The sequence below is a fragment of the Rhinolophus hipposideros genome (assembly GCF_964194185.1).
Source record: "Rhinolophus hipposideros genome assembly, chromosome: 3".
Classification (NCBI taxonomy): Eukaryota; Metazoa; Chordata; class Mammalia; order Chiroptera; family Rhinolophidae; genus Rhinolophus; species Rhinolophus hipposideros.
In genome coordinates this window covers 45,858,021-45,872,045 of record NC_138049.1, presented here as the reverse complement: position 1 = coordinate 45,872,045, position 14,025 = coordinate 45,858,021, and the positions used below count along the sequence as shown (strand labels likewise).

At 42.9% G+C, this 14,025-nt stretch overlaps 1 protein-coding gene across 8 annotated transcripts in view; it reads right to left on the bottom strand.

The window, feature by feature from the left end:
- The window catches only part of DDO (D-aspartate oxidase), a 66,923-nt gene that overhangs the window by 20,751 nt on the left and 32,147 nt on the right, over window positions 1-14,025 (bottom strand). For 2 of the 8 annotated variants that reach the window (XM_081044563.1, XM_081044569.1), the window contains one exon: window positions 11,568-13,761. In XM_081044563.1, the coding sequence (XP_080900689.1) occupies window positions 13,652-13,761 (110 nt within the window). In that variant the 3' untranslated portion in view covers window positions 11,568-13,651. Of the gene's footprint in view, window positions 1-2,083; window positions 2,193-6,821; window positions 6,998-7,926; window positions 8,154-8,190; window positions 8,705-8,802; window positions 9,123-11,529; window positions 13,762-14,025 lie in introns of those variants that run through there. The other 6 variants (XM_081044564.1, XM_081044567.1, XM_081044568.1 and 3 more) reach the window with 6 other exon arrangements.

The following is a 14,025-nucleotide window of genomic DNA, read 5'->3' as shown; positions in this document are numbered from 1 at the left end:
TCTCCTCTTAAACACTTCTCAAATCCATCTACACTCTATCCATGTTATCAACACCTAATCTATCTCACCACCCTCTCTCTTTCTACAAATCTGTCTTCTACACTATAGACAGTATGTTGTTAAAATGTAATTATGATCAGGTACTTCACTGTGTAAAATCCCTTAGGGGCTTCCCATAACCCTAGAATTTTTCAACACACCATAGTCACCCTAGACTCAGGTCTATGCATGTGCTGGTCCCTCTACCTGGAAAGCTGGTCCCTCTACCTGGAATGCTGCCTCCTCTATCCCGGACCTGTCTCTGCCCCCCTCACCTCTACAACATCACCAAACTAACCTACACTCATCCAGATGGTCTCTGCTGAAACATTACCCTTTTTCCTGGTGGCTTCTCACAACTTCCCAGAGCTAGTTTATTCTCCAGATACACGCTTCCTTAGCACCTTGTAGTTTTCCCTTGGTAACTCAAGTCTCACTTTTAACACATTAGATTTAGGATATTCCCTACAGACCATAAGCTACGTGAGGGCAGAACCATGTATGTCTTTCTTAAAAATTCACTCAACACATATTTAGTGAGCATCTACTATATGCCAAACTGTATGTACCAAATTGCTCATTTATACATCCCTAATACCTAGGACAGTACCTGGTACTGGTGAATGTTGAAAAATTGTTTTGAGGGAATAGATAGATGAGTAAGGCTATATGCACACGACATTGGGCCTTGTCTTTGCTTGACTGATCCAAATCCTTTTTGGAAGCAAGTGAAATAAAAGTCATTCATCTGAGGAAATAAATAACTCTCTCTTAGAATATAGCTTAAAGTACATTCTTTATAATACCCTCAACGGTGGCCAAGTTTTACTCCTGAAAGTATATTTGAATTTTGGACATAGCTGTTTCCAAAACTTACTTAGAACCAAGGTTTGTGAATTAAACTGGGTCATGTTGGTTTTGGACCAAAAAAAAGTGTGGCCCTATGTCAATGAAAACCATTTTTCTCTGTGATTCATCAGCTGACTTGGGAGAGAGTTGTAACATCAATCCATCTTCGGAAGGTAGAGAAGTGAAAGTTGCTACTTTGGACAGGGACTTTGGGAAATTAATGATGTCACCGTCATTGGGTGTTTGTGATGGTGAGGGAGGGCAAAAAGAGGAAAAGGATAGAAGGCTGCCTGACGCAGGTATGTTCACCAGCAGAAAATGTCAACAGATTGTCTGATCTCAAAAGAGGAGAGAGGACAATTGTGCTTTGATTTTTTTTTTAGAAACAATCAAAAGATGCAGTGGATTTGAGAATTTAGCAAAAGGCACACATATTTCTGCTCTTCAAAAGGCTATGGGCATGACTGTGTTCTCACACAGAATAACACAGATGACATACAGGCTATGTCGGAAAGTAAAAGGCAGAAAGTAAGGGTGAGACTGGTTAATGATCTCTGTTTAAGAAGATATAGAAAGATACTGTCATAATTTAAATGCTAGTTTGTGTGAGAAATGCTACATAGGATTTATTTTTAAATTATCTTGTTTAATTACACATGCTCCTGAAATCAGAAATCAAAATCAAATAGAAGTGTGCCAACCATTTCAGAAATAATTTTTTTCCCTAGTGGCATTTAAAAAGGTAACTTTAGTGGTCTATAAAATTTACTTTTTTTGGAACATCTAATTCTCCGAGGACATGACATATATAAGATGTCCCTATATTTTGGATCCCTGCACCCATTCCAACGTCACACCTGTTTGCGTCCCATCGTCTCTATGATCCCCACGTAACCCAAGCTCATTGCTTACCTGACATATTTTTTAGCCATATTTGCAAACCACTACATAACCCCTGAGGAAACTCAAAATAGTATTTGTGACGAGAAACTGTAATGGTTGTTTATTGCTAAATATCTAACACTATAACTTGTCTTTCTTGAGTTCTTTGCAGTAGAGCCTAAAACGTTCTTCTAAATTCTCTCACCTCTAGGTCAAAGCTCTGGTCATAGTAAATAATCATAGTTTGTGTAGAATTCTACAGTCTGTTAGGATCATTCTAAATTCTAAAGTAACTTCAGATTTCCTCTCTTACCCAGATACCAGGTGAACACAAGTCTCTCCAGCTTCTGCAGAATTGGCGATTGCAAATAGGTGGTCAAATGTCTCTCTAAACCACTGCTTCTGCTTGTGAACGGGTGTATCTGCAGTCATGGAGAAAAGCAAAGGGGAACAGAAAGGAAAATGATGGTGATGACTATTCTCCGGATCAGCTCCTTCCTGAAAACTGGCGAGAATAAAGAAGCAAGAAGGAACGTTTAGGTAATGGACCACACTGTGGCCGACAATACATCAGCAACCAAAGTTTTGAATGTTGGCACACACGGTCAGCATCCATTCATATCATGATTAATCAACAGAGGGGAAACCAACAAATCAGGGCAAAATCTGATATGTGAGCCAGCTGGCAGGTGGTTTGGTGCCCCAGGTAGATTCCAGGGGTCGGTGAAGGGTCTGTAACCAACCTGAGCAGAAGTTAGTTTATGGCTGAGGCATCCAGCTGGCCATTCAGTAGAAACAATAGGAGAAAGAACTCAGGGACTCTTTCCTGGGGGCTGAAAACATGGTGGGTGACAAGGGGAGACTTGTGGGGCCCAGAGAACAGACTGCGCGTCAGTGGGAAGGACATGGAGTGGAACTCCCCATCCTGCCACAGGAAGCACGGCCTCCATTGCCGAGGTTAGCTCCCTGGGAAGGGCTCCTTGCAGCCCCAGCCATTACCTCCACCCCACTCTACTCCACGGACTCATGGACCAGCGTACAGGAGCATTTCCAGGGTCAGCAGAGACGTACAGCGACCACACCAGGTATCACCTCTCTGTCAGAGTCCTGTGGACCAGTGCTCTCTGTTTCCCATGCATCCCTGTCAGAGCTCAAGATATTGGACCCAGACACAGCTTCTAGAAGGGTACCAGATCTGTCAGGGAGGAAATAAGAGTCAGGGCTCAAGACCCCAAAAAGAGTGCCCAATGTAGGCACAGATGAATCCAACTGTGGGTGAAGTATTTGGTCATCTGATCCCTGTGGAAGGGTCATGAGGGAGAGTCCACAGTCAGGCCAGGGGTTGGGGCACAGTAATCTGCGGCCACAGAGGAAACGAGGGAAGTGAGGCAGAGAAGGTGCTGCATCAGCTCTGCTTGGAGAGACTCCGTGGAGTTCAAAATAGAGGTGAACAGGCCCCTAGAGTCATCCTCCTCCCCAAACAAAGCCCCCAGGTCAATGAGGGCATTTTAGTAGCCGCGTTTAAAACTTAAAGAGGCCACAAATATCTCTGTAGGAGTGGATCTGTACTGCCATCTTTAAACATGTGCCCATGTGAACTCAACACTGTATTCCAAAATTGCAGACTGGGGCCACTAGTATAGAAATAAAAAAGAAAGAAAGAATAAGCTACAAAGAAAACTAAGTTAGACCTCTATGGATTGTACCCCAGTCATCTAGGCCAGTGTACGGAGCTGTATTGAAATGCATCCCCCTATTCCTTCCCCAAACCTTAAAAACAAAATAGTGACGGAGATTCACACACTGAAGAAGTCATCCCAAAAGGACAGACAATTCCAGTTCAATAGTGGGTAGAGCCAGCCTGGTGACGTAATTCATGTCCCAGTGCTGGTAAAAGGAAATTGTAGCCAGAGTGATGGTAATTGCAATAGCAGGTGCTGATATAGCTTTCTGTGACCCAGGCACAGTTCTAAATGCTTTACACGTACCAACTCATTTAATCCTCACAACAGCCGTATAAGATCAGTATGGTCCTTGACCTTCCTGAGCACTGAAGACAGTTATCACTGGGGCTGGTCTGAAAGAAGCCCAGAGAAAAGACCAGAGTCTTTATCTAGCAGCGCCAGAGAGAAAGAGCCTGATCCAGGCCCCAGCCACCTGACCAGAGTATAAGCTTGGGCCTCAGTGGCCTGGATGAACTCTCAGATGAGCCTCCTTTGAAGATGATTCCATGACTATCATGCTAATTCTGGCCACTCGCCTGGGCCTGGGGCAAGCAAGGGGGCTCCTAAAAGATGGACACAAGAAAGGCACCCAGGGTAAATCAGCACTGTGCAAACACACCAGCCTCCTGTGCTTGTTGCAAGGGAGCTCCCGGGAGGTGCACTAGCATTATGGGTTCTGATTAAGCCACGTTCCTGGACCTGCAACGCCAAGGTACTTCCCTCCTCATCCTGGTAAAAGATGGGTTTATTCTCTGTTCGGTGAAACAGGTGGGTGTCTGGATTGGGAAACACTATGTACAGGCAAAGGTAGGGATGCCGTAGTAAGAAGGGGAGGGTTAAAGAAACACATGCAAACCAGGTGCTTAGACTCCAGCCCTCTTCTCCCCCTGCCTTCAAGAATGACACCAGCAGGCCTTCACCCTTCCCAGCCAGGAGACTGGAAGCCTCTTCTCTGGCGAGCATGACTTGCCCCAAAAGAAAGGATTTATACATAATGACATCAGAGTTTCTCCAACTAAACAGCCCTGACATTTCACTCCAGTGAGACTCAAAGCAACACTCCCTGTGCAGGCGCTCAGAAATTCCCATCAGCTATTTAGCAGCCTGCTATTAACTCTTGGCAGACAGGTGAAAATGACCATATGGCCCAGGAAAACCTGCACCTTGAAAAATGAGAACATCCAACAAATACACAACTTGGAGACAGCAAAAACTATGCAAGGAGAAGAAACTTTTAAAGTTATAATTAGTATCTTCAGAAAGATAAGAAAAGACATTGCAGCCTTAGAACACCAATAGGGTGTTCTCGCAAAGGAAAATTTAGAGATTAAAACAAGAGCTTTGCTATCATCAAAAAGACAAATAGTAACAAGTGTTGGAGAGGCTGTGGAGAAAAAGGAACCCTCATCCACTGTTGGTGGGAATGCAGAGTGGTGCAGCCGTTATGCAAGGCAGTGTGGAGGTTCCTCAAGAAATTACGAATAGAATTACCATATGATCCAGCAATCCCTCTCCTGGGTATCTACCAAAAAAATCTGAAAACATTTATCCATAAAGACACGTGTGCTCCAATGTTTATTGCAGCTCTGTTTACGGTGGCCAAGACATGGAAACAAGCAAAATGTCCTTCGATAGATGAATGGATAAAGAAGTTGTGGTATACATACACAATGGAATACTATTCGGCGTTAAGAAAAGATGATATGGGAACATTTGTGACAACATGGATGGATCTTGAGAGTATAATGCTAAGCGAAATAAGTCAGACAGAAAAAGCAAAGAACCATATGATTTCACTGACATGTGGTATATAAACCAAAAACAACAAAAGAACAAGACAAACAAATGAGAAACAAAAACTCATAGACACAGACAATAGTTTAGTGGTTACCAGAGGGTAAGGGGGGTGGGGGGGTGGGAGATGAGGGTAAGGGGGATCAAATATATGGTGATGGAAGGAGAACTGACTCTGTGTGGTGAACACACAATGGGATTTATAGATGATGTAATACAGAATTGTACACCTGAAATCGATGTAATTTCACTAACAATTGTCACCCCAATAAATAAATTAAAAAAAAAAAAAGAACTTTGCAATATTAAAAATGCTAGAGTCAAAACAAAATGTCACCAGTAAGGTAAAAGACAAAATTTATAAAATCTCCCCAAAAGTGAAACAGAAAGAAATAGAAATAGGAGAGAGTGGGGAAGCTACAAGAGGTCCAGTCCAGGAGGCCCGGCATAATAGCAATTCGAGGAAGAGAGAGAGAAAGAGAGAGAGAGAGAGAGAGAGAGAGAGAGAGAGAGAGAGAGCAGGAAGGAGGAGTCAATAACTGAGTAATTTAAGACTGTTTCCTGAACTAAAGAACATGAGTTACCAGATTAAATGCACAGGGCAATGTTCATAGTCCAGATTGCTGCTCTTTGTAATAAACCTTATAACCATTTGACTGTTTAAACTACGTGCATGTGTAACTTTGACTAAAAATTAAAACTAAACGTAAAGGGGAAAAAGGAAGGTGGAAATAGTGAACATAGACCTCATTAGCTGCAAAGTGATTTTGGTTTCTATTTAATGCTATTTCCGTTCTCCAATTTCATGTGGAAAATACAGAATGGAAAGGATGCATGGACATGTTTTTAAAAAATCAATGCATCTGTAGGCCTGAATACAAATTGATTGATTGTTTTATACTGGCTTAGAAGTGAGGTTAACTTTAGTCCCATTACATACAAGTAATTTCTGACTTGTCTGTCATTACTGGTGAAAACAGAAAGACTTAGAGTTACCAGTTGCAGTAGTCATTCGTGCTGTTCACCAATTACTTCTGGCTGGCCTCCATCTTCTGGGACCCTTACAGAATTGCACTTCCTGGCCTCTTTCTGAGGGATGGGAGCATTGGGACTGCTGGCCAATGAGCTGTCATCACAAGTGACAAAAGTCACTACTAGGCCAGATCTTTTAATTGCAGAGGGGAGACACCCCACCCCACCCCCTGCTCTTTTCCCCCAGGCACAGGGGCTAAGGACATTCAAAACATCAGCTGCGTCATCAGCTTAGGTCCCTGGGTGAGGGGCAGACTCCTTGTTAATGATCAATCAACATATACGGTGAGCAAGAAATAAACCTTTGCTTTTAAGCTGCTACGGTTGGAGGTTATTCTTGGCTTACAGCATAACTGAGCCTTTCCTGACAGATAAACCAAGATGTTGAAAGTGTACGATACACTTACACTCACATCCAGCTGTCTTTGTCAACAGATTTCCACTAACATCATTTTCCCTAATATCTAGCATGTCTGACAGAGGAGCAAAAATCCCTCTCACCTGGGTAAGCATGGGGAATAAGGATTCCAGCTGCCACATCACTCGTGGTATCAGGAGTGAACTTGTCTGAAATGACGGTGATGGAGCATTGTGGGACCAGCTTGGAAATGCACAGAGCAGTGGAGAGCCCCATCACGCCTGCCCCCACAACGGCAATCCGGACCGTGTTCATGGGCCTGTGAGGAGAGAAGAGTCCAGCTATCAGCCTTGTTTTAGGGATTATTCTATCCAGTGCAAAGTCTGGCCCTGCGGTCAGCAGCTGCTCATGCTAACACCTTTCCTGTCAGCGTTTCTCTTAGAATAAAGAGAGCTCTCTTTCCATTAAGTGTCAGGGTACAGGCAGCAAAGTCTCCATGGAGTTCTAGACATCAAGGCAAAACCAGCCTGGAGCTGCCTCTAGAACACATGACAGGTAAGCAGGTTTGCAGGTAAGGGGAGATTTCTACTCATTCTGCCCCCTTTCCTAAACCACTTTCTCTGTGGGCACAACCTAGGGAAGGTTGGTGAGATGAGCAAGGTAGACGCAAGGAGCAAAAACCTCCTGAGGAACAGTCACTGAGAGGGAAGGATACACAGGCAATTTAGAGTTCAGCTTTACTGTCTACAAACTGGTTTGTAATTATAACAATGTGACAGAGTTTGAACGACTAACCTTGCCATCTCCTCTCCTGCTCCTCATCTAACTGGGCACCAACTCTACCTACCGCCTTCCCTGCCTCTGTCACTGCTTTCCCCACCCCCACATTCTCACGCTCACTCCTATCCTACTCCTGAAACACCACTGTCTGAAAGCAAACTTTTCAGGTAAGGAACTGGATTCCTCGGTGGACCCAGGTGCTGATTCTGTACCCTGGGGAGCAACCCGGGGTCTCCTAGCCTCAATTCCCTCATCTGTATACCAGGCCAGATGAATTCTTCATTAGCTCCTATGGGTGGTAAATAAGAGAGACCCACCGAGGTTGTCTCCAAAAGGTGGCTCTTTTGGAGAATTTGTATGAAATGCAAGAGGCAGACATCCAAGAACCTGGGCTGGGCAGCCTGAGACTGGCACCCAGTGTGGGAACTAGAGGGTTAATAAGGGCTCCACACTCTCCTATCCCCTTACCACTGATCCCTGCTACAGTCAGCTTCTCTGACCACCATGGCTTCCTTGCTTGTCTTTCCGATTCTGTTCCCACTCTCTTTCTAACTCTGTCTGTAGGTCTCAGGTTGAAACTCCAGAGAGAGAAAATGCAATTAGTCCAGTTGATCATTGCCATCCCTATCAGACAAAGTTCTAGCACCAGGCCAGCTTATCAGGCTAAACCAGCATGTAAATCTGCCTGTGGTATCAGCAATAGCCAGGTCATGTGATACAAATCATGGCCACCTGCATGTTCCTCAGGGGACGTGGGCAGTTTCCTCTGTTGTGAGCAGGGCAGACCTGGTAGGGCTCGGCTGTCGGCAGTCTCTTCCAGCTCTGAAGGTCTCTGGCACTGTGATATTTTAGTCCTCCAATGAGGTTTACTGTGTTTCAGTTCTATTTCTTAAGTAGTACATGCATATCCTCAGCCATTAGTTAATCTGACTGCTCCCCAGTGGGCTGGCTAGCTAAAAAGGAACAGGATTGCCAGAGCAGAGGGAAGAGAAGGGAAGGGTCCAAGGCAAGAGGCAGGGGACAAGCTTGAGGAGCATAGCCCTGCACGTGTCCCCTGGAGGTAGAAAGTAGCCACCTGATCCCTTATTGACTTTCCTTTTTCACACCAGCCTCCCTGCCCAGCAACTTTCTCAAAATAGCTCTAATAAATTAAGTTGAGAGGGAAAGTAATCCATGGCTGAGAATAACCAGCTGCCGGGTGAAGAAACGTGAGCCAGCAAGGTGGGTACGTCCCGCCCCAGGGACCTGTGAATCACTGTCCCTTGATCCCATTAAGACACACCCCTAAGCTCCCAAAGTATGGGTAGAATGACCCCTGAACCACAAGCAAGAGGATTCAAGTACCTGTCTCTGAAAAACGCAGCCTGGAACCCACAGAAGGCTCTGGCACCAACACTTGTTTTCCCAGTGAGTGGTTGATCCAGTGCCCAGAGAGACAGAGGGAAAGCAAAACTGCTTCCCATTGGGGAAGTTGTTAAGGACGTTGCCTCTAACCTTACTCTCCATTGGCCCACACGCCTGAGTCTCTGTCACTATTCTCCTGGAGAAAGGAGACATTGACCTCATCTTGTAAGCTCCGTGGAGCTGTGGCTCTGCCAAGCCCTGGGAGCGGTTGCACTCTCAGCAGCTCTTCTCTTTCTAGTTTGCAAACCCTCCATCTCGCCACCAGCCTGGGATTTTTCCAGTTGATTTGTAGGCATGGTAAATAACGGGTGAACCTGTCCAACTCCCAGCAAGTTCTGAGCAGAAGCCAACCCTGGTTTCCTCATTTGGCTGCCCAGAATTATCTGCCATGTCCCATTGGTGCCTGGCTCTGCTGGGTCAGCTGGTGGGAGAGGGCGTAGGGGGTGGGGAAGGCAGAATAATGTTGTTGATCACTAAGATGGTGACCTGCTTGCAGTTGGAAAAAAACATTTAGGAAATAATCTAGGATAAAAAACAAATGATTCTTTAGCCCACATATTCAAATAGTTGCTGAGTGTCCACCATGTGGCAGACACGGTAGAGTCCACAAATTTGTTCATAGGGAAGCTGTTTTATGTCACAAAATAATGATGATAATATTGTAACTAATATGTATTTAGCCTTAACCATACGCTAGACACATGCATGACACACTATAGCACAACCACTAAATGAAGTAGGTACTATTAATATCACCATTCTATAGATGAGTAAATAGAGGCTCCAGGAGAGTGAGAACTGGCCCAAGGTTTCTTAAGTGGCAAAGCCCAGTCTCAATGTCAGTCTCCAAGGCTCAAGGTCTCCACCAAAGCACACACTTTTGTGCCACGAGATCTGTCTGTTTTACCTTGAGCAAATCACCTAACTTCTAACTTTCAGTTTCCCCATTTGAAAATTGTGATTAAACTAAGATTTCCCGTACAAGTTGTTGTGAACATCTGCTGAGTTAAGATATGTAAAATTCTTTGTAAGGTGGTATCTATATTTTATTGAGCACCTACTATAAAGTCAATCAACAAACACTTGCAGAGAAGTCACTCTGTCCAGGGCATGTTGCAAGGACTACAGGAGATTTAAGAATTTCTAAAATGATGTGATTTCCCTTGAGAAAGGAAACAAGGCAGAATAAGGCAGTCTTCTAATAAGGTAGCACTAACCATAGGTGCTGAGAGTGCTCAGGAGAGAGGGAGCATGGTGAACCCAAGTGGCCAATAGAGGAGAGGATGGGAAATGAGGAAGGCTCCAAAGAATCAGTGAGATTGGATGGACAATGAAGAGCAGGGTAGGAAATACTGGGAGGGAAAATGGTGTGAGCAAAGCCGCAGAGGCAGGAAGTTCAAAGAGAGCTGAGGAAATGATGGGTGGCGACATGAAGAGCTATGTGTCAAAGTGTGAAAAGTGCCAGAAATCCAGCTAGGATGAAGGACTGTATTTTAAAAGTAACGAGAGCCATGGAGGACATTTGAGAGGGCTTCTTCTTCTCCCTGCCCAGGTCAGGACTCTACTTGACTCTGAAAGGAAGATGAGAAGGAAAACATTTAGAAATGAAACCAAGAAAGTTGTGTGTATATACAGCTAATAGGTGTTTTATTTCCTGCTGCAAAGAACTGCAGTGATATGACTTGAATGAGGAGGAAAACGGATTCAGGTGTCATTGAGGGTGAGAGTTAACAGGAGCCTCAAGGACCATCTAGCGGGACCTTATGTTATCATTTTACATGAGTGGCTGAGGTCCAAAGAGTTGAAGTGGTCTTCCTGAGACTGGAGGTGAGCTCAGCTTCATACTCCTCCCCAACAATGATTCAGAAACGTTTGCCTTGGGCTCTGGAGGTGCCCACAGCCTCACCTGTGCATGGTAGGGGCTCCCTGCCCACCCAGCCCCTCCTGCTCTGCTCTGCAAGGCTGTCAATGGCTCGGGATGTGTTAACCTTGGCGGTGTGATAGTCTGCTAGTAAATAAGGAGCCTCAAGCCAATGGGACTTGAATTCTTCATCTTACTGAGGAGGAAGCCAGGCTCTTGGGGCCAGGCAGTCAGTAGTGAGTAGCTCCAGGTTGGTGCAGGGAAGCAGAGAAGTCGTTCAGGGCACTCATGTCTCTGATACATGGGCGAGCCCTGTCGGGACACAGAAGTAGGGCAGAGTCTGTAACTGAACCCTTTCCTCATTGTAAAAAAAAAAAGACTTTCAAGACTTATGGGAACACCTCTGAACATCTCAAGTTGGGTCTCTGACACGGTAGTTAAGACCCGAGAGGCACGGAACGGGGAAAATGAATTTACTTAGGGAACTATCAGTTGTCAGTAAATACTGGTACCACGTGGACTTTAGAGATAAAATGAACAGCTATTACTGACTTCTGGTAAATTCGGATAAGACATGAACATCCACAACTCCCAGACACTGTTGGAGGCGGTTACCAGAGACTTTGGCTTCTGTAGTCAGCTTCACAATCATAACTGAGAAAATGGTCCTCTTCACCACCTACAAGAATTTAAGTATCCCTTTGCATATGACGTTTTACAGAATGAAACCTTTGTATTTGGTATGTTTTCAGTAAATATTTGATAGCGGTGAGATAAAGGGGACAGAACTGATCATTCGATTGAATACATTCAAAGTATATATATTTATTTATTTTTAATTTTTGTATTGAAGTATAATTGATGTACAACATTATATCAGTTTCAGGTATACAACGTAACGATTTGATATTTGCATATATTGTAGAATGATCATAATAAGCCTAGTTAATGTCTGTCACTATACATAATTACAGAATACTTTTTTCCTGTGATGAGAACTTTTTTTAATTAAAGTTTATTGGGGTGACAATTGTTAGTAAAGTTACATAGATTTCAGGTGTACAATTCTGTAATACATTATCTATATCTCACATTGTGTGTTCACCACCCAGAGTCAGTTCTCTTTCCATCACCATATATTATACCCCATTTACCCTCTTCTAGAGCCTTCCCCTCCCCTCTTACCCCCTGCTAACCCCTAAACTATTGTCTGTGTCTATGAATTTTTGTTCTTTCAGTTGTTTGTCTTGTTCTTTTGCAAAGTATATTTTTAATATGAACTTCTCTAGGAACATACGTCTTAACAGAGATTCAGGGAAAGAGAGGTACAAATTCAGCTTTCATGGGTTCTGAAGATTATACAGTTTTAAAAGTCAAAAACATCAAATATTAACTAAGAGGGGAAATCTAAATGACAGTAGGAAAACAGGCTAAGAATGAAGAAAAAAAGAAAAAGACAAAATCAGAGACGAGAGGAAGGATAAACAAATGTCTTCCTCTTCTCATATCCTATTTGTTTTGTTTTGTTTTACAAAAAGAAAAAGGGTTTTTGTTTTACATTTTAGTTTATTAGTGGAAAGACCAAGTGAAGAACTGAGCAATTATCCAGAGAACTTAATTAATATAAAAAGTCTAAATAATTCAGGTCAAATTCCTCTTTTTTTCCCTTAGCAATGATTTTAAATAACAGCACATATATAATTGTCTTAATCCTTATTTTACTTACCTCTGCAGATAACACTAACATTTCATCAATTCTAATATATTAGACATAAGACATATCCAACAGCTAAATTTCAAAAGCAAAGGAAAAGTAAGGAACTTTTGATGAAACTATAGTAAAGAAACACCTAAAACCTATGGGAAATTTATCTGAAATGCACTCCTCTAACAGAGAAGATTTATACTGTAATTTTGCAGTTGAAATGTTCAGAATATTAAACTATTTTTGCAAATTATGGTTTTAAGTGAAATTGAGGAAACAAAATTTAGGACTTAAAAAAAGAACCGTGAAATCTTCCTGTAAATTATTTTCTTTAAAAGGCAAGAATGTTTAAATTTCTTTTTGCATTGGCAAAAGATCCTCATAATACTTAAAATCAATTTCCTGGATGATCCACAAATTTACAAGTTTGTAATGCACTAAAATGCCACAGCTTTTCTGTACTTTGAAGGAGACTTATGGAGAGAATTTGGTAAATTTAGGAAAAATAAAAATGTCACACTAGAAAACGCACTCCTGGCCCCTAGAAGATGTGTGTCCATTAACTGGACCAAATACAGACCTGTGCCTACACATTCAAGCCCTCTTCACTCAGAGGGCTGGAAAGCAAGATGTCTTTTTTTATAGCTCAAGTTTTTGTGGCTACATTATGAAGACAAACATTTTTACTAAAAAAGTCTTGAATTTAGAGCTATGGTTCTCATAAGAGGGGAAGGAATGTCAGCAACAGAATCTTCAATGGCCTTTGTCAAAAGAAACACTCTCACAGGGCCCCTCTTTCCAGTTGACAATCCAGGTTCGAAGGGGCAGGGGAGGAACCCTGGAGTATGTGGTCTTCCCTCAGGTAGAGGGGGGAAAGGTTGAAAAACAATGACACAGAAGAACAAACATGGAAAATGATATTTTGCGGCAATAGGAAAGCAGTCTTAAAAAAATCAGCATTCTCACCTTGGTTTTTATTTCTTTTACAAAACCATTGTTTTAAAACTTCCTTACAAAGTTTGTTTTGAAAAGACATAATAAAGGACATGCAGGAGATGAGAATAACATTTCTCTAATACAAAGGCATTGAACAATATTTCAGGTGCCAGACAGCACACATGGCACACTAAGACCAGAATCCCCTGAATTAATCACTTCCATTTGTTCCAACATCTGCATTATTGGCTGTGGGAAACAATTTGCCTTAACTGCTATCTTTTTCCTCATCCAGTTTGACGGCTTCCTCCCAAGTAGTTGTCAGAGGCTTCCCAAGGGTCTCTGGAAGCTTGAGTGTTAGCAATCCACTCACAAAAGCCAAAGTCCCAGTAAGCAACTAGAAGGAATTTAAAAATTAATAATAATAAGTGACACATGAAGGAAGAAATGTATCCTTCAGAGAATAATAATCCTGACCTTTTTTCAGAAGGCAGTAACAGAATTGAGTTTGACATGACAGTTCTCATTTTTACTCTTAGGCTGAGCTGGGAGTTCTTTAACTCATCAGCTAGGCTCAATCAGAGCATTCGTTCATTCATTCATTCATTCATTCATTCATTCACTCACCGCTGTGGAGCCCCACTCCATAAATCCCGGGTAC